A 19,533-nucleotide genomic window follows, 5' to 3' on the forward strand; every position below is an offset into this window, starting at 1 on the left:
AACAATTCTACATCACTTAAAACAGCAATTTGTTTAAATTGTATGTATACTGAAATTACCACTGCTACTGCTAGTACTCATGCCAAACATTCTATTATATGGCCAAATACTGCAATTTACAAAATAGAGTAGTAATCCATCAAAATACAACAGACCTGTGTGTTGTGCACTTTGACTCGTCTGTAGTTGGGGTGCTCCAGTACTTGCAGGTGTCCCTGGTGCTGTAGAAGGCACCTGACTTTGCATGAAATTCTGATTTGTCTGTCCTGAAGGAAAACCAGGTGGCAGACGTTTGGGCATTCCTAAACATAAAAAATAGGCATTTTAATGATTGATCACACTATCATGGTAATAAAGACTATGTTTATTAGGTGAAGATCTTTCTGTTTACCCCAGCCTTTGACTTTTAACAGAAGTCTACTGCAGAAGACCTTTAAATTGAGATGTGTTATAGTCAATTTTCATCTTATATTTTATATTTTAATGATTTTTAAATATCCATTTTAAATTAATGTTTTAATATAGTATTTGTTCAACTGCTTTAACTTTTGTATTATCCATTTTAATGATATTCTGCTTTAACAAATTGTGAATCTATTGGGAGAAATGGAAGATATAAAATTAACAAACTACTTAAAAATGGAAAATAAAAATTTATAGAAATGCTAAAAGGATAATGCATCTGGGGGGCAAGTCATACAAGGAAAAGTGAATTAGGCAGAGCTCAGATGAAAAAGATTATCAGGAGTCTTGACAACAGTACTCACTATGAAAGAAATAATTAACTAGGTCATATCAATTTAAGATACAACGCAAACTGGTTACAACAGAGGAGCTATAACAAGAAACAGCAACAAACACAATCATTTCAGAAACCGAACAAGTAGATATGGACATTGTGGAACATCACTCATTGGAAGATTTTAATCAAGGACTGGTCAGGTGCCTATTGGAAATATACATTAAGATAAATATATGGTGTTTTGTCTCAAGGTTTAGGTGAAATGAAGAATTTATTGTAAATCTGTGTTTTTACAAAAATAGCATATGTACAGAACATACACAGCTCACATTAGAAATCCTGAGCCATATACAATCTAATATGTTAATGCTTTGAAGTTACATAAGTTATGAGAATTCGCATAAAAGTTATGTACCATATTTCTTCAATTATAAGACGCCATCAATTGTAAGACACTCCTAAGTTCAGTACTTCCAAAACTAAGAAAATTACATAAGATACACCTGCATTTCTAAGGTGCACCCCATTTTTAGAGATGTTTATATAGGAAAAAAGTGAGTCTATAATTGAAGAAATATAGTCATTAATTAAACAGGTAATACAATATATCAGTCTGACATAAAAACTAGGTAAAAGCATTTTTATTAAAAACTTTACTTACCACCTAGCCCCGGATGTAAACCCTGCGGACCCTGGTTTTGCTGTTGCATCACCATAAAATTAGAAGGTACATTTCCTTGCTGCACCATAGGATTACGGCTAGGAGAATTTACAGGCTGCTGAAACCCTTGGGGGAGGTTATTATTCTGGGTGGGTCTTGGTCCCATTTGTTGCTGTACTTGGTTAACAGTGGGGGAAGATGCAGGAGAGCCCTGCTGAAAGGAGGAGGGAGAGGAGGCAGGGGACTTGTTGGTCAGGTGGGGCTGTTGTAATGGTGTAGGGACCCGTGAGGGCCCTCCCTGAAGATTCTTCATCTGAGGAGCAGTAAACTGCCCAGAATTGTTCATCTGAGGAAAGTTTGTGTGTGCCTGAGGAGCTTGTTGGCTTCCAAAAGGATATGGAGGTGGAGGGTGGGAGGGGGTTTGTACAGTTGCTAAAGATGGCCTGGCTTGAAGTTGTTGCTGCATTTGTCCAGGTAAAGGGGCCTTTTTCCACCCCTGGTTAACTGTCAATGTACCCATGTTTCCTTGGGATGGAGGAGGCTGGACTGTTCCAGCAGCCACCTGGTTCCAACCAGAAGGAACTGGAACCTGAGCTGGGGCTGTAAATGATGGGCGAATCCCCTGTTGTGTCTGCTGCTGCTGAGGAGGCCGTGGCTGCTGCTGGTGCTGCTGTGCTTGCATTTGCTGGAAACTGGCTGGGTTTATTTGCCTGTTAACAGGAACTTGCTGTACTGAATGGAGCTGAGGCACTACAGATCCAGGTGGATGGTTCTGCTGTTGAATAGTTAGCCCTGACAAGAGTGGATCCATTCCATCTACGAATGCAAAACAAAAAATTAAAGTAAATGCCGAGAAAAAGATATATAACCTACAGTTGGCCTACAGCTGACCTTCTACAAGAAACAGAAAAACATATTAGCACAATTAGTCTAGTTTTCAGAGAAGCCATCATATTCTCTCTCTCTCTCTCTCTCTCTCTCTCTCTCTCTCACACACACACACACACACACACACACACACACAAAATTTCAGATGGCTGATGGCAAGATAGTCAAGTGGAGGCTCGTTACTGGGGAAAAACAAATACAGTACAGACTCTAGTTCCACATGGGATACATTCCAGGACTTTGCTTGTATACCTCAAATTGTGAGTAAGAGCACACCCTACTATTTTCAGTGGAACAAATAATGGAGATAGAGGAAACATGATGTAGCTTGTACATTAGACCCTATGTGAATAAGTGAAACCATAGATAAATGAAACCGCCTATATTGGATCCACAGTTATAGGGGTAATTCTATAACATATTTGGTAAATGCATTAAACCATAATGGCTAAAACAAATGCTACTGAGATGTATTATACTGGATCTTCCATCATCCCTGTCCTTGGTACCTTGATTGGTGGAATAGCCCAACACATTGGAAATAGTGGGAAATGTATTTTAGATTGGATCCTGACTAGAAATCCATTCAAGCAATGGAGCTTTTCTGCCTCCTTCCTTTCTACTACCACCATCTATGCCTAAAACGTTTCCTCTGGGTATCTGAAAGACCTTGGCATGCCTACCATACCACTTACAGAAGGCACTTCTACATCCAAGCCCAGATGTAGATGAGGAAAAGTCACATTGATATACTCATCTTCAGACACAATTATCCAAGGAGAAACCAGTGATATTAGGATTAGTTTTAGTTACAATTGCAATTAGTTTACTACCTGATTGAGATGCTGGACGAGGTGTTCTGGGCTGCAGTTCAGTGGTAGCTGTACTTGTCATCATTGATGACACATTCCCACTCTGCTGCATCATGACAGCTGCAGGATTGTTTATTCGTATTAAACCTAGAAATGCAATCATATTTTTCATTATGTGAAGATGTAGTTCAGTTTATTCATCAACACTGAGATGTAGATATCTTAACCAAGACACTTGATCAAGTTAATTTTCCCCAACCCCCTTTGTAATAGAAGAACAAGTTGCTGCATATTACAATACAAATCTGAAATTCCACAAAAATCCATGATACTCTCTGCATCTGTTTTAAGCCTTAAATGAATCTCAAACCACTATGTAATCTAGTCTGACTGCTAACTGTATGTCCCACACTTTTGAAATAACATCATATTCTCATACATACTAAATAAACTATGTAGAACTGCCTACAAAATCCCAACAAGTCATTCAATCTACCCATTGAATATCTTTTCTATCATCCATTAAATATTTTCCCATTTCCCATATTTTCTCCAATTTACTTATATATGATACCCTGTACTTAACATGCTTCCAGTCTAATAGTTATCACTATTTTATGAAACCTTTTCAGCATGTTTCCACATTCTTGATTTGGGGTGCCGGTCATATTTTCTCATGTACATTTTTTCAGGTTAAATTATCCCTTCAGAAATGCCCTAGCATCTCTCAATACCAAACATGTTACAGGAAAAGTGGACTGGCAAGGCAAGCTTTAATACCACTGAAAAAACTATTGCTCATTTCACAATTCTCTAAAACAGCCAAACTTGCCTTGGTTTCCTGGCATGGAAAATCCTGTCTCCATTCGTACTGAGTTGCCTTGACCAACAGGCCCATTTATCCTCACATCTTGACCTCTGTTTTGAGCTAATGACAAATTGATGGCACCTTCACCTGAAAGCGATTAGCGTTTGAAGCATAATATAAATATAACTTGGATATGGCAAGGGAAAGAGAAATAAAACTAGCATTTTTAAAAAGTTATGTGTCAAACCCATGTATGGATGAACAGCATATATTTGAAACAAATAATTATAAGATATAGCTTGCACACCACTTGGCTTTCCTGTAAAACGACATTTGAGATTTTAATTGTTTGTTTACTTCACTTGTCCCAATCCTGAACATGAAGCTTCCTTGCAGATGCTTTGCTGTTCATTTCAATGTCCCTATGCATACCCTGTTTCCCCAAAAATAAGACATCCCCAGAAAATAAGACCTAGTAGAGGTTTTGCTAAATTGCTAAATATAAGGCCTCCCCCAAAAGTATGACCTAGCAAAGGTTTTGTTTGGAAGCATGCCCGAACAGAACACCCGAGCATGCAGGATCGGTAAATGTATGTACCATAGAGTGTTGTACATGGAAATATTAGTAGTAACAAGAAATTCTTGATAGGAGTCACAGTTTGTCTGGTTATGCTGATTTGTGATGACAACTACTGTACAGTATATAATAAATGTTCATTTTTTTGTTCAACAATAAATGTGAATTCTTCTTCATGGAAAAATAAGACATCCCCTGAAAATAAGACCTAGGGCATCTTTAGGAGCAAAAATTAATATAAGACACTGTCTTATTTTCGGGAAAACACGGTAGTAGAATTGTGCACAGATTCAGTTTGGTCGGTTCCCTTTGGCCAATCCAGCTTGTTCTGCTGGCCGTAATGGTAAGGGTTCAGCCACCATGTTTTTTCAGCCACAACGGGCCAGGCAGCAGCCGGTCACGGCCCCTACTCTTCTATTGGGCATCATGCAGTGCATTAAGAGGCTGTGGCACGCTCACATAGGGTTTCCCTGTGAACCCTGCCTGTTGGCCCAATCAGAATAAAAAAACACTGTGATGTTTCTTACACAAGCAGTGTCTATTTAATAGGGCTCTCAGTTGCGTCCTGGCTCTAGAGAGATGCTTCAGTCTGATTGCCTTGCTGCTCACTCTGTTTTATTTTTTGGCTTGGCTCGGCCTCTCTCTATCATTGGATCTTTTTGATTTTCCTTTATTTTCTTCATTCTTTTTATTTAGTGGGACTGGGAGTTGAGAAAGTGCAGGATGGGTGGGTGGGATGCACGCACGTGCGTTTGGGGACTTGGGGAAAAGCAATAGCATCTCTTTGTTCTTGGTGTACTTTTCTTTTAAAATATTTGGGTGGCTCTGAGCGCCTTGAGTCACCCTTTAGCTTCTTTTTTCTCCTCCCCTCCTCTCCTTCACAAAATACTTTTAAAAGATATTATTATCTATTGATGACCTTGGTGACCCTGTGGATCCAGGATTAGTAAAGAAGAAAGTGTAATAGTGGGGCACTAAACTGAGTGATGTGGAAGTGCATCTTTGACATTTGGCAGGAAGGAATGGTGCCCTGTTGCTGCTCCTGGAGAAGTTACACGGTGGGGCCAGTGGGGGAATACCTTTTTGGGAATTTTTAAAAGGAGATTTTATTTCTAAAAAGAAAAGAATTTCCAAAAAATCAGGAGATGGCCTAAACATTATAAAACTTGGTGAGCTAACAGTGGTTGATGTGTCCTCCAAGTGTGGTGATTTTCAGCCCGATAGCCCTAAAAATAATGGGAAAAGGAACCCGGGAAGTTCCCTCATTGCTGCCAATGGGCTGGATCTAGCCACATGTTTTGGCTGCAAAAGCAGCTATTCGGCTACCTGCCCATTTCCAAGAGGGGTGCAAAAATGGATCCGATGGTCTCCCACAGAAACAGATCAACGCTCAGCTGAAATGCACAAGCCTAATGCATAGTCCTTTATGCTTACCAATCTCCCCCCTAGCAGGGGGAATCACTGGTGAATCCCTGGTGACAATGGCAGTCGTGCCATTACTTTTCCTTGAGTATATTCAACGGCCTTGCAAACTACATAGCCAAGCTGTACTGCTAGTTAACAAATGAATTTTGCTCCCGGTCAGGAAGCAATATCATACAGAATCACAAAAGAAACCCTTTATCCAAAGAAAGCTCACTTGAGCTGGAAAGGTGTGGAAAGATCTGGAACTTTTAAAATCAATTAAAAAAACAAAAAAAAAACAACAAAATATGAACACATGGAGATCTAGGAGGAAAGAGAGTGGAAGAGAGAGAGTGGCTAGGGCTGGACAAATGCCTAAACACCTGACTCTTAGAACAGACCACAAATGAGAGCAGAACAGGAACCGAATGATGTGAAACTGTAGGCATAAACACTATTATGCCTCCTGATGAGGATACCATCTAATGCTACTTTCTTTACATAGTGGTTTTTCCCGTTCATTCAAGCCACCAAATATGGTGGGTGTAGTGGTAGAAAAGCTCACAATTTTATGACCAGAATGCACATGGCAGATTGTATTAAACAATAACAGTGCTGATACAGAAACTAACAAATATAACATCTAACCTACCCCAAATCAGGATACCAGGAAGCTAGTGAGATGTGGGATTACTTGGTGTGTTATTGTTTCAATCAATACTTGACAGTTAACAATCTGAACTGAATTTCTTTCAGGACAGAGCCATAAAAATAGATCTAACTACCTTCGATCTGAACTGACAGAATTCCTAGGTCTCGAAGCTGTTGGTTGTTGTTCTGAGCCAGCATTCGTAGTCGCTCAGCAGCTTCACGAGGAATATTGAAAGTAACTCGTACACTGTTCCAGGGTTCCACCTTCCTCAATCTTAATTTGTCAGATTCTTGTAAAGAAGGAAAAAAACAAGCTAGTAAAACTACTATGAAGTAATGGGTGAGGTGGCAAGATTCTCTCAATTTTCATTGTTAATTCTTCAAACAAACATTTTTCATGTAAGTTGCCAACTGGCACATGACTCTCAAGAGGAAGTCAATACTGTACACTGTGGACTAAAGCACACAAAAGTACAGTATATTTTTATATAAATTCTGGTAGGTTTCCTAATTCAGGAAATGTTTCCAGAAATAAGAGAACTACAAATAATGTTGCTGACTATAAATGAAGGTGTAACAAAGTCACATTTTAAGGTAACTCAATTTACTTTAAAGTAACAGGAAAAATAATGAGATGTACAACAAGCAAAATAACAAGCTTCTTTTTCAAATTTATAATGTGTGAAAGCACTACTTTTCAAATGCTGTAATGCAAACAAATGAAAGTAACATATCCACCTTTACGCAGATTAGACACAGTAATTTGCTCCATCTTGAAGCAAGGACTACCAAAGATGTGAACCACAGTATCACAGAAAGAATACTAATGTCTGCAGGTATCAGTTCAAAGTTAGGTACATTAATCCTATGCTTATCATATCTATTTCTTATCAAAAGGAACACTAGCAAAGTCTGCAATGCTCAAAAGCAATTTAAGCTTTTTGGAAAAAACACTCCATTTTCACACATATAAAAACACACATATTAAACATATTCCAGCAGTCTCAGTCAAAAATTACAAGAGAATGGTGTACCCATGTTTAAAAGGTCAGGAACGTTGTCCAAGATGATGTTTAATTTCTGTTTGAAGTCATCGTCATCTATGTTCCCTTTAAAAGCAACAAATATTGTAGAGTCTCCAGAAGGACTATCAGGTTGTGTATCATCTTCTTCCAGTCCAGAGTCAAGATCCATCTCCAGTTCTTTTATGGTTGAAGAACACAACAAAGTGTAGTTATCTTTTAAATTAGGTAAGTCACCCCAAACCATGATATGTAATTTGCTGTAGTAGGAGCTAATCAAGTGTTAAGAAGAACCTAAGAAAAAACATAAAAATTAAAAGATATTGTTTAACATACATAAATGAGCTTTTAAACAAATGCAGTTTAGATCTGAGGAGTTTTTCCTATGTATATATTCCTTATATACAGATGATATAATTGCTCCTAAATTCATCGTCCATTTAAGATGTCAAGTTTGGGAAGAACCATTTTGACATTTTGCGGGATGAAAATAATTTAACAAGTTCATGGCGGCAAGCAACTTCAGCTAGCTATTTTCTTTCAAAAAGTTGTATTTTTGCCACTATTGCAGCTGGCAGCAAAAATCTCTTCTCAGCACCTGGAAGCTGTCATTCTATGCCTGAATGACCCTGGAATTATGGTATGCTGCAATACAGTGTGAATTGGAGATGAGGATGAGAAAAAAATCTTTGGCTATTTTTTCCTATAGAAAACCATTTCTTTTCAAACTATCCCACTGAGCTTGGAAGATCTGGGGCAGGGGGTCCAAGTGTTTGTGGTGCAAAACAAACAACCATCTGTGCTGCTACATTTTTGCTCAGAAAGAGCCCCCTTGTAATGATAAAGCTTTAGACAAAGAGCTTTAGAAGGACTGGATGGGCAAGACTGCCCCTTGGTGGACAAGACTGTCCTAGGTGCCAGACCCAATGCCAGTGCATGATAAATAAATGAATATGAAATTTAGGAATTTTCAGAAGCAAATACATAAGGGTTTTTAAAAACCCTGTTTCCTTTTCTATCTATTATGGAACATAGTTTTGTTTATGCCAGAGCAACTAGCAAAGGTGTTGCAATCATTTTATACAGGCAGTAGCCCAGTTAGTATACATATGCGGAACTGCTGAGAAACAGTTATGCAGATTACTAGAAGATGATTAAAGCACCGAATCCAACTCAGAGCTACATGTGCTTAAATATACGGATTTCAAAGAGCTAAAAGAAACCTAAATGTACAGTTGCTGAGTTACAAACATCCGACTTACAAATGATTCATAGTTAAGAATGGGGGTAAGACAACAGGAAGTGAGAGAAATCTACCCCTCGGAAGGGAAATTAACTTCTGAAAAAGTTATTATGGGGAAAAGGTGTCTCCACTAAAGCTTTGACACCAATCTTTGTTTCCACAGCAAGACAAATTTGGCAAAATCCAATTATCACAGGGACAGAAAGTGAGATAAAATCTTATGAACAGGGGCACAGACAGTAAAAAACAAAAAACAAAACAAAACAAAACAAAACCAAGTGGGTATTAACCCTTCCTTATGCTATCCAAAGCTAAAACATAGATATTTTGGATGGAGTTACACTTAAAATGTACTTTTCTGACTTATATTCAAATTCTGCTTAAGAACAAACCTACAGAACCTATATTGTTCATAACTTGTGGACTGCCTGTATTGGGTTATGATAAAACTTTAAGAATGCAGTTATATGCGCCATTACCGTACTCAGTGAAAAGGACTTCCAAATTTAGGGATTAGATTATACCTCTATTTCATTCATCACAGTGTCTTTTCAAATACATTACAACTTGTACCCTCGGTTCACTTCTGACACGAGAAATAAATAGTATCTTTTTTAACATCATGTTGAAAATAAATACTTATAAGGGCTAAATACAAAAGGGTGGTTTACATGTATATTACTTTGCTATCTAATATGGAATAGTTGATTAGCAAAATAAAATTTCTATATAAGGATGCTCATTGGTTATATAAATTCTAAAGAGATGCTTTGAAAAATGTGATAAGTTAGATATACATTTTCTACACACACACACACACACACACAGAGTGGTCCCTTGGTATCTGTTGAGGTTTGTTTTCCCCGTGGACACCAAATTCCATAGATCCACAAATTCCATTATATACCATGGTGTAGTAATATGGCATCCCTAATAAAAATGGCAAAATCAAGGTTTGCTTTTTGACATTTTTTTTTGGGTGGGGGGAGATATTTTCAAGCCATAAATGGTTAAATCAATTGATAAAGAATCTGTGGCTATGGAGGACGGGTTGTATGTGATTGACTATAGAATTCTTTAAAGTACTGTTCAAAATGAGGTCCATCTTCTAAGTGAAACACACAAAGATCTTTCCAGAAAGCACTTTTAAATGTAGTACAAATGGCAACTTTCCTTTAGTTAGCAGAACTACCAATTACAATTACTAAGAAACCGTTTTGTTCATTCCACCAAGTGCAAATCTTCTGCACTGTTTCCTGTAAAAGCAGTGCTAGCAAAAGCATCTATTGTATGTTACTCCCAAACACAATAGTTTTTCCTAAAGCTGTACATTTAATAAAAATACAGCTCTACTGGCATATCCACTTCCTGAAGAAGACAAGCATCTAGAAAAGTGTTAGGAAAGAACATTTTGTCAGGATAGTAATGTTTTCCTGCAGCACAAAACACAAATGGAATCACTAAATAAGGAAAAAACAGCCTACCAGGAGATTCTGTATTAGAAGTTGCATGACTTAAACTGTCCCAGAAAATTTGAGCCATTACAGCATTCAGGTTGCTACTCAGTCAGGGTTTGATACTTTGAATTCATCAGCTTTGACAAATCTGTAAATGCAACCAGCCAGCAATCAATGAGACTTAAGAGGAAATAATTTCATTCTCATTTTTTTAAAACACAGAAAACTATGTAATATAAACTGTGACATTAGAGTTAATTGTGAACTTATTTATTTAATGCATTTGTATCCCGTCCTTCTCCCCCCCTCCCCCCACCGGGAAGGACACCTCAGGGCAGCCTCACAACTGGCAGTCATTAGATGCCAAAAACAAACAGTTGTAAAACAATTTCAATGAAAAACAGATAATTAAAACATCAATGATAAAAATATCATTTAAAATTAAACAAGTTCAAGTCATAGTTTAGGGTCTGTCCATTATCAGTCACATAAATTGTTCTTATTAGACTAGTAAAGCATGCATTCAAGCCCTAATCCCAATGTTAACTACTCATTACATGTAACCAAGACCAATATTTATTTTAAGAAATCATAAACTACATTTTAGAGAAGAGAAAGCAGAGGCAGAAGAAATGCTTAACCCCTTTTTCTACTAATCATTTTCTACTCCAAATTCCCTTCCTTGGTGGGATTTCAAACATGCATTCACACTTCGAGATCACTTTTAAAAAGTAAAACCCATAAAGAGTGGGTACTTCTGACATAATCAGTGTCTACATGATGGGCAACATAAACATGCCTGTAATGAAACCAGCCTCATCTGCATTAATGAGAACCCTGGTTCACTGAAGGTGGGATGAGGTACATATGAACATGAATAGGGAATTTCTTACTGTCTGGGAATCATTTACACTCTTCCCTCAACCCTAGTGGACCATGCTTCTCCTATAAAAGCACTCCCCAAATCCACCAGCAAAATAATAAACTGTTACCCAAAAATCCAAGGAGGGGAAAGATAAATTTGGCCTTTAAAATTTATTCCTACCCACCTCAAACCTTCTTTAGACCAAAACATTTTGAAAAGATTTTTTAAAAGTTTTTCCCATCTAAAATGGGCCTAGATAATGAGTGGCATAATATTTAAGTGTTAATAAACACTCAAATACACACACACACCATCATACACACAACCCAAGCTGGTAGGGTTTTTAGTATTTGGAAGAAATGCTTTTCAAGGGCAAACAACCCCCCCCCCCCCCAACCTTCCTTGGAGGACTGCACTTTCACATGCCGAAACAAAAGCGAAGTCATCAAGGCATGGAAGACTAAAAACTAAATGCATACATACATATATTAAACATTAAACAGACCTTTACTTTATATCTGCTTATGTCCTTTTCTTTCTTACTAGCTGAATTTGCAAAGCTTCTTCAACATATACGGTTGAAAAGGGAAATAATTAGTCTAGCAAACATATTAGACTGTGATGTCTTCTAATGCTCCACGTTTAAACCTGAAAAATAAAAATATAGTATATAATGCAGCAGTTTTTCAGCAGAAAATCCCTCTTTCCTCAGTGCATCAATGTGTTTTATACAGCATTAGACTACTTGGTCATAGGAAAGCTGACTGGCACAACCTGGGGATCACAACCAGACACAGTGAAGACATCTGCCCTTGCGCTTTGCTACTCTGCTGGTGAGTATGCATGCCAGTGTGAAACACATCTCACCACGTTAAAACAGTGGATATTATTATTATTATTATTATTATTATTATTATTATTATTAATAACAACTTTATTTTTGTACCCCACCTCCATCTCCCCAGTTACTTGGGCCGGCTAACATGGGGCCAAGCCCAGATAACCACAATAAAACTTGATAAAATACATATAAAACATCATTTTGAGCGATAATGTAGTATTTAAATAAAAACCGCCATATAAAAGCAAAGCAGCAATTTAAAATGATAAGAGAACTGGGCAAAGGTGCGAGGAGCATATAATTAAACATCTAATGAGGTAGATAATAAAGTGCTGCCATATTAACTGGGAAATTCGGAGGGGGACAAGGGAAAATTATTATCAACTGAAAAGGCAAGGAGACAATACATTGGGCACGGTGATTATCGATGCTCAGGGGGGTTGTCATTGTTATCAGTTATTGAAGGCGCACCGGAAGAGCCAAGTTTTTAAATCTTTCTTAAAGGCTAAAGGGTGGGTGCCTGCCTGATCTCCCTGGGAAGGGAGTTCCAGAGCCGAGGGGCCACAACGGAGAAGGCCATCTCCCTCGTCCCCACAAGCCGCGCTTGTGATGGAGGCGGGAGCGAAAGGAGGGCCTCCCCTGATCGAAAAGATCAGGTAGGTTCACAGGGGAAATACGACATGGATGTGGCTCTTAATGAGACATGCTGCATTATCACAGGATGTCTATGCCCACACCACTGGAGAAATTATACTGTTAAGCCGGTATTGCACCACCTGACATCCGCAGGGAAGTAGCAGCCAGCAATGAAAGGACCAAGGCAGTACATCTCCAGCCCATCCCCTGTTTGGATATCAGCTAGCACACCAATGCTTTAAATCAAGAAATAGTTTTATAAGATCTACAGAGATACCCGCAAGAACACCTCAGCAAGCGAGATTCCAAAAGTAACTGGCTAAAACCTAGAACCTCAACCCATGGCTGATACCGAATGAGAGACTCCCTCCTGGGCACACAGATGACTGGGCGACTTGGAAGGCGCTGAACAGACTGTGCTCTGGCATAGCGAGATGCAGAGCCAATCTTAAGAAATTGAGCCACAAAGTGGAGTCTAGAGCTCCTATTACAGTAGTTCTCAACCTGTGGGTCCCCAGATGTTTTGGCCTACAACTCCCAGAAATCCCAGCCAGTTTGCCAGCTGTTGGGATTTCTGGGAGTTGAAGCCCAAAATATCTGAGGACCCACAGGTTGAGAACTACTGTCCTATTACAATGCAATCTGAGCCATCACATGCACAATGGAGGACCTTCTTATAGCAACACCAGAGGCACTCCAAGTTGCCAGCTACTGGTCAAAGGACATTTAGTATAATGCCAAGTGTTTAACTTTGTGTTTTTAAATACATTACAACTGTACCCTTGGTTTGCTTCTGATACGATAAATAAATAAATACTTGGTCTATCTCACACACTGTTGTCTCCTTTGAACAACAGGAGTTGGCAAATTAAAGTGTTGTCCTTTGCCAATTACTTATCCAGAAATTAAAATAAAATCTCCAACATGCAGGTGGTGAATAAGTGACGTCCCAAAGAAGATTGTCCTATTTTTGTTTCCATGTAAGTTCAAACAAAAAGATATACATTTTCCTTAAATGTATTTTTTAGAAAAGTGTATATCCTAAGCATATCCAGCTATACAATTTCTACAAATTATACAAAACAAATAAATAAAATAAGCAAAGAAAGTTTACTCACAGACATACAGAAAAAAAAGGTACCACCCTCAATGGATAGTCCCTACCTTCATGTCACCCAGAGTCCTTTCCCATTCTTCCTTTTATAATATTTTTTCCCTGTTCTAAGGGGCTGAAATGCCTCCCCTAAGACTCTGTTAATAGAAACAGAATTTTAAAATATGTTCATATTTTTGTTCTCTCCCTTCTGTTTTTAACTCTACTCACCTTTGGTCAACCCTATACAGGTCAATCCAAATGGTTCACAAGGACTTGAATTGCCATAAAAACATCCTCTTAAGACATTTAAGAGATATTAAAGGTGGATTCCAAACCAAAAGGTTGGAACCAAAAATATTAGCATATTTTAGGCTATAACTCAAACTTCCAATAACTAAACCTTCCCGCATCTCATTTATTATTAAGGGTTTAACAGCTTTCTTCCAAATAGAAAAGCCTGTTAAACATTTGTATGAAAATAATAGTGTACAGTGAAGAATTAATGCAGCTTGACACCATGACCCAATGAAATGGAATCATGGGAGCTTTAATTTTACAAGGTCTTTTAGCCTTCTTCAAAAAAGAGTGTTGGTGCCTCACTAAACTACAGCTCCCATGATTCCATAGTCTTGAGCCATAGCAAGTAAAGTGGCATCAAATTGCATCAATTCTACACTGTAAATGCACCCATAGAGAGACTGAAGTTGCATTCCAGCTCAACTCACCAGGGTTAGGCCATGTTCCGGAACCAGAATCACTGTGCCATTGCATTGAAATCTATGCTGACATGTAACCATTTAGGCTTATTAACCAGAGTACTATTACCAATGTAATGCCTTATTTTGTTATCCTCCTTCTGTCTTATCGGCTTCCTCCATCCAAGACTGGCAAAACAAGGATTAAAATTAGGGAGAAGAGAACCATCCTATCACATGAGAATTTTGTATGGTTCATGGAGAGTGGGCTGGATGTAACCACGGGAGATGCATTCCTATTGTCTACAATTACTTCTAGCATTGCAATGTCTGTGTGATTAAGCATAGATTTTTGGCTGCAGCGGAAGGATGAAATGGTAGAAGATGAAGGAAACAGACCCTTTGAAAATTGCAGATGCATAGCAGCTATATAATTTTCACATTATCATCAATACTGATTCATATTTTCATAAGACTATTAAAAGAAACAAGTGTATGCAAACAGATATTCTTTTTTTCCAATACAAATGTGTGACACTGCTACTATGAAACATGGACATCCTTGAAGCTGAAATATTCTGATATTTTAGCCAATTACTTTCTTTCTTTCTTTTCATTACAATTATGGGAGGGGGAGTTTGAGTTGTATTTTAAATTTCTATTTAACTTTTGTGCTTTATTTTTAATCTTTGATTCTAAATAATGTTCAAGCTGCTTTCAAACATTCAAGTAGAAAGGTCTCTCTTTTACAAATGCCAGCTGAGTTTTGAACCATGGAAAGGTGATTTATTTTTGGTAGTACCAAATCTCTACTGGTCTGGCAGGTAAACACTGAAACTGAATTTATTGCTTGAAATTTTACTTACACAATGTGTGAACACATAGTATAATATGTCATCTCACAACAAGAATCCTCAAACAGTATGTTTTTAAAATATGAATTATTGACAAAAACTGTAAGGTATTTAATATGGTAATGAAAGAATTCAAGTTATTCACATAAGATAAATCCTTAAAATTCCAAGATAGGTAAACCCTATTTCATATTTCAATGAATGTACAATTAATTCAAGCTCTATTATATAATAATGATCAACATCAAGTCAAACTATAAATTACATAGTCCCAATGACTTGCATCCTTTTTTCTCTGCAAGAAAATCTATTTGGTTTTAAGTGAATGGAAGCAGTGAGTCTAATTGCATGTGAGTTTTAAACAGTGTTACCTCACCCCGTTGCCTTTGCTTACTTCTTAAATATAAATGAAGGCAATCCACAGAGCAAATGATATGAGACATGAAAAGGAAGTGGCTGGAGGCAGTAAGAATGTGCAGAAGACTACAGAAGAAGAGAAAAGTGCAACAACAACAAAGATAAGGTAGCAACATCTGCAGAACAGTAGCAGGAGTGTTTGGGCCACTGCTGTTGGCCTGAATTTCTTTCAGGAGGTCACTTATTCCTTTCTATATTTTAAGAACACTTAGCCCAGCTGTTCATCATGGAGCAAGTTAGGTATGATGAGTCAATTCCAATAAACACAATTCATGCCATTAACTTCAAAGTCACCTCAAAATCAAAGACAGCTGCATGGAAATAACACAAACATTTCAGTTACCTATGTAGATTGGGAAAACCGTCTTTTGATTTTGAGGATATAATTTTTCCCCTTCCCGTTTTCTTTTTTTTTCTTATAAAAACACATTTGGTCACTAGAGATGCTTTTAACACAAATAAACAAACTGAGGTGCTAGGATTCTGAAGCAGGGAATTATGCTGGAGGACATTTTTTATGGACATGGGTAACTGCAGATACAGGGGTTTGCATGTAAGGATAATTAAGGATAGTTAACATTCCCATGTAACACATCTTTGGCTACTTATTATACTGTGTTCAGTACATTAAAAGGCTCTATATTTGGCAACTCATCTCATGTTCTATTTCATGTTTTGACACACACACATGGAATACTGCTTATGTTTATGTGTACATTCCTGTTTTGTTCCGAGTATGTTCCTCATGGCACTTTTCAGTTGTACCTCTAGACTGGATTAGACTGCAATGCGCTCTACGTGGGGCTGCCTTTGAAGACGGTCCGGAAACTGCAATTAGTTCAACGCACGGCAGCCAGGTTTCTAACTGGAGCAAATTACAGGGCACGTTCAACGCCTCTGTTTAAGGAGCTCCACTGGCTGCCGCTTACTTTCCAAGCCCAATTCAAGGTGCAGGTTCTTACCTACAAAGCCCTAAACGGTTTGGGACCCGCCTACCTTAGAGACCGCATTCCCCCCTATGAACCCGCACGATCTCTTCGCTCGTCGGGGGAGGCCCTCCTCTCGCTCCCACCACCCTCGCAGGTGCGGTTGGTGGGGACGAGAGAGAGGGCCTTCTCTGTCGTGGCCCCCCAGCTTTGGAACCTGCTCCCTAGGGAGATTAGTCTGGCCCCCACCCTCCTCTCCTTCCAGAAGAATCTGAAAACCTGGCTTTTCCGGAAAGCCTTTGATGAGTGACTTTTGTTGGTTTAAGATGCCTGCCTATGTAATAACAGACCCACTGATCTGCCCTTTTATTGTCACTATTGTCATTTATAGTACTTCATTGACTATGTCAATTATGTAACTATCTCCTCCCGATTTGACACATTCACCTTTCGGCCCAGACTTGTGTTTGATATACCTGTTTTAACATTTTATCTTGTAAGATTGTCCTTTTCGATTGTTTTACCGATATTGTTGATTTATTGTTGTAAATTTGTGTTTTTGTTTTGATTTTATATTGTGATGTTGGGCAAGGCCCCATGTGAGCCGCCCCGAGTCCCTTCGGGGAGATGGGGCGGGGTACAAGAATAAATTATTATTATTATTATTATTATTATTATTATTATTATTATTATTATTATTATATTCTACACAGTTGAATCTTTCACATTATGGGGAACAATAGTGGGAGGTGATGAATATCTACTTACACATATCTACATTCACTGATGTTGGGTTGAAATCTGGAGAAACAGCAAGTATTTCAGGATATGAAAATTTAAATAATTTCACTGAAACGTTTATTCTTAATGAATGTAATCACAGTTTAAATCAGCAGTGAAAAAAATTCCATGTAATTGTAATTTTAGTAGAAACACCTTATTGTTTAATATAATCTTAATACATATTCAGAGATGTAAGCTTCATTAGAAGGTAAGTATATATTGAGAAATTATTCTGAATTGTTTTACATGCTGCTCAGCATAAGATTTTTTTTATCATGTCGGAAACAGATTGAGAATACAGTATACTGCAAATCGCTTCTGGTGTGAGAGAATTGGACGTCTACAGAGACGTTGCCCTGGGGACATCTGGATGTGTTACCATCCTGTGGGAGGCTTCTCTCGTGTAACCACATGGAAGCTGGGGCTTACAGACGGGAGCTCACCCTGTCTCATGGATTCGAACCACCGACCTTCAGATTTTCAGGTCAGCAGTTCAACCAGCACAAGGGTTTAACCCACTATGCCATGGCGGCTCCAGCATGAGATGGTTATATATATGTTTAAGGCACAATATCTACTAAGTCAAGAATTGCCAGAAAGATATCAGTAAATAGAATTATTTCACTCATTGTTTCATCCCAACAAGTTAAGAAGGCTGTGAACCAGTAAGAACCCAAATAAATCTTGCAGCTCAATGTCATGATTCAGAATTGAAGCTGAGTTTGGAACTGGGTATTTTTTAAAAGTCTGCTGCTCTGAAATTCATAAATTATTTTTATCTATTTGTTTTATTATTTAAGAATGTTTTTATTCTACTTATTACTTAAAGAGGCTTAGGTTTATATTAAAATGTATTATTGCAGACAATATAAAGTTGATTCCTAAAGGCTCAGTCTTACTGTGTGAAATTATGAAACAACACTAATAAAGTACACACATAAAATGCTTTCATATACTTAATTTGCCTCTTTTGTTTACTTAACTTTGTTTCATCTGAGATATAAAAAGCTGCTGACAGTTTTTCTTAAGAAAAACAGATAGCAACAACTTTTCAGGTGTCAGGAAAGAGTCTATTCTAGTCCTAGTTGAAGCTTTACTTGTGATCCAAAACTGAACTCTGACTTGTCCTCTAATAACATCTAACAAGGCAGTAAGCTTGAGTGTGAAATAGTGTTTGAAATAGGAACATTACGTACCTTAAGCTTTTTATATCGAACATCTACCGCTTACAAGACAACCCTAACATAGTCCCAACAAGGTCACCAACATTTAAGGTTGGTGGACTCCACCAAAAATTCCCACACCAATTTTACTTAGATATGTTTTGTTTTTGAGAATCCTTCAATTCAGTTTAAACAACAACAACAACAACAACAACTTTGGGTTGATCCACGATTCATCTATCTTTTAAAGTGTGACTTTTATCCCTTAAAATATACATATTACCTGTTCATTTTTACATCTTTGCGTCTAATTCCATTTTTATTAGGTTAGGACTAAAGGAAACTTAACAAGGTGTTGCCAACTTTCAGTATCACATTTCCCTCCCTTTGCAAGAAATGAAGTTTGCTCAGAGGGCAAATTCATAATCTTTCAAAGCCAATGTTCTGGTACATAAAATAAAACTTTCTTAGTTACAGAACTGAACAGATCTCTACTCTTGTGCTCAGGTTGAAGTGACACGACTTTTCTCTCTATCCTGTCTCTCTGGTACCACCAGTGAATTCATAGTAAAAGTCATTTTTGTCTCCCTCCCTAAATCTAGTTTAAACTCTACAGATGTGTCTGGGTTCTAACATCTGCTATTGTCCTTCTCCTGAACCAATCAGCCCTACTGTCTGATTATTTTTTCATACTGTTGTAAATAAATGTGTATCTATGTCTTGTCTTACAAATAATTCCACTTTCTAGTGAATGAGCCCAATGTTGTCATTGTCTGTTCAACATCCAGGTCTTATCAATGCATGCCACTGTGCATCATGATAATGGTGCACTAGTAGATGAACATTATTAATCATGTAAATCCAACAATAACAGTCTGTGGTATACCATACAGGAAGTACGAATTATAGTAATATTGCCCCACCCTGTTCATTTTCCTGGATAATGCCAATAAATCTCACAGAAAATCTGAAGTTTAACACAAACAAGCAAA

At 37.8% G+C, this 19,533-nt stretch overlaps 1 protein-coding gene across 2 annotated transcripts in view; it reads right to left on the reverse strand.

The window, feature by feature from the left end:
- ncoa6 (nuclear receptor coactivator 6) overlaps window positions 1–19,533 on the reverse strand; it is a 67,199-nt gene that overhangs the window by 26,103 nt on the left and 21,563 nt on the right. For both annotated transcript variants that reach the window (XM_062978814.1, XM_062978813.1), the window contains exons 2-9: window positions 11,636–11,778; window positions 10,293–10,413; window positions 7,578–7,859; window positions 6,678–6,833; window positions 3,936–4,058; window positions 3,125–3,250; window positions 1,404–2,219; window positions 156–302 (exon numbers count right to left, since the gene is read on the reverse strand). In XM_062978814.1, the coding sequence (XP_062834884.1) occupies window positions 156–302; window positions 1,404–2,219; window positions 3,125–3,250; window positions 3,936–4,058; window positions 6,678–6,833; window positions 7,578–7,812 (1,603 nt within the window). In that variant the 5' untranslated portion in view covers window positions 7,813–7,859; window positions 10,293–10,413; window positions 11,636–11,778. The remainder of the gene's footprint in view (window positions 1–155; window positions 303–1,403; window positions 2,220–3,124; window positions 3,251–3,935; window positions 4,059–6,677; window positions 6,834–7,577; window positions 7,860–10,292; window positions 10,414–11,635; window positions 11,779–19,533) is intronic.

This window comes from Anolis carolinensis, chromosome 4, assembly GCF_035594765.1.
Source record: "Anolis carolinensis isolate JA03-04 chromosome 4, rAnoCar3.1.pri, whole genome shotgun sequence".
NCBI classification, from domain to species: Eukaryota; Metazoa; Chordata; class Lepidosauria; order Squamata; family Dactyloidae; genus Anolis; species Anolis carolinensis.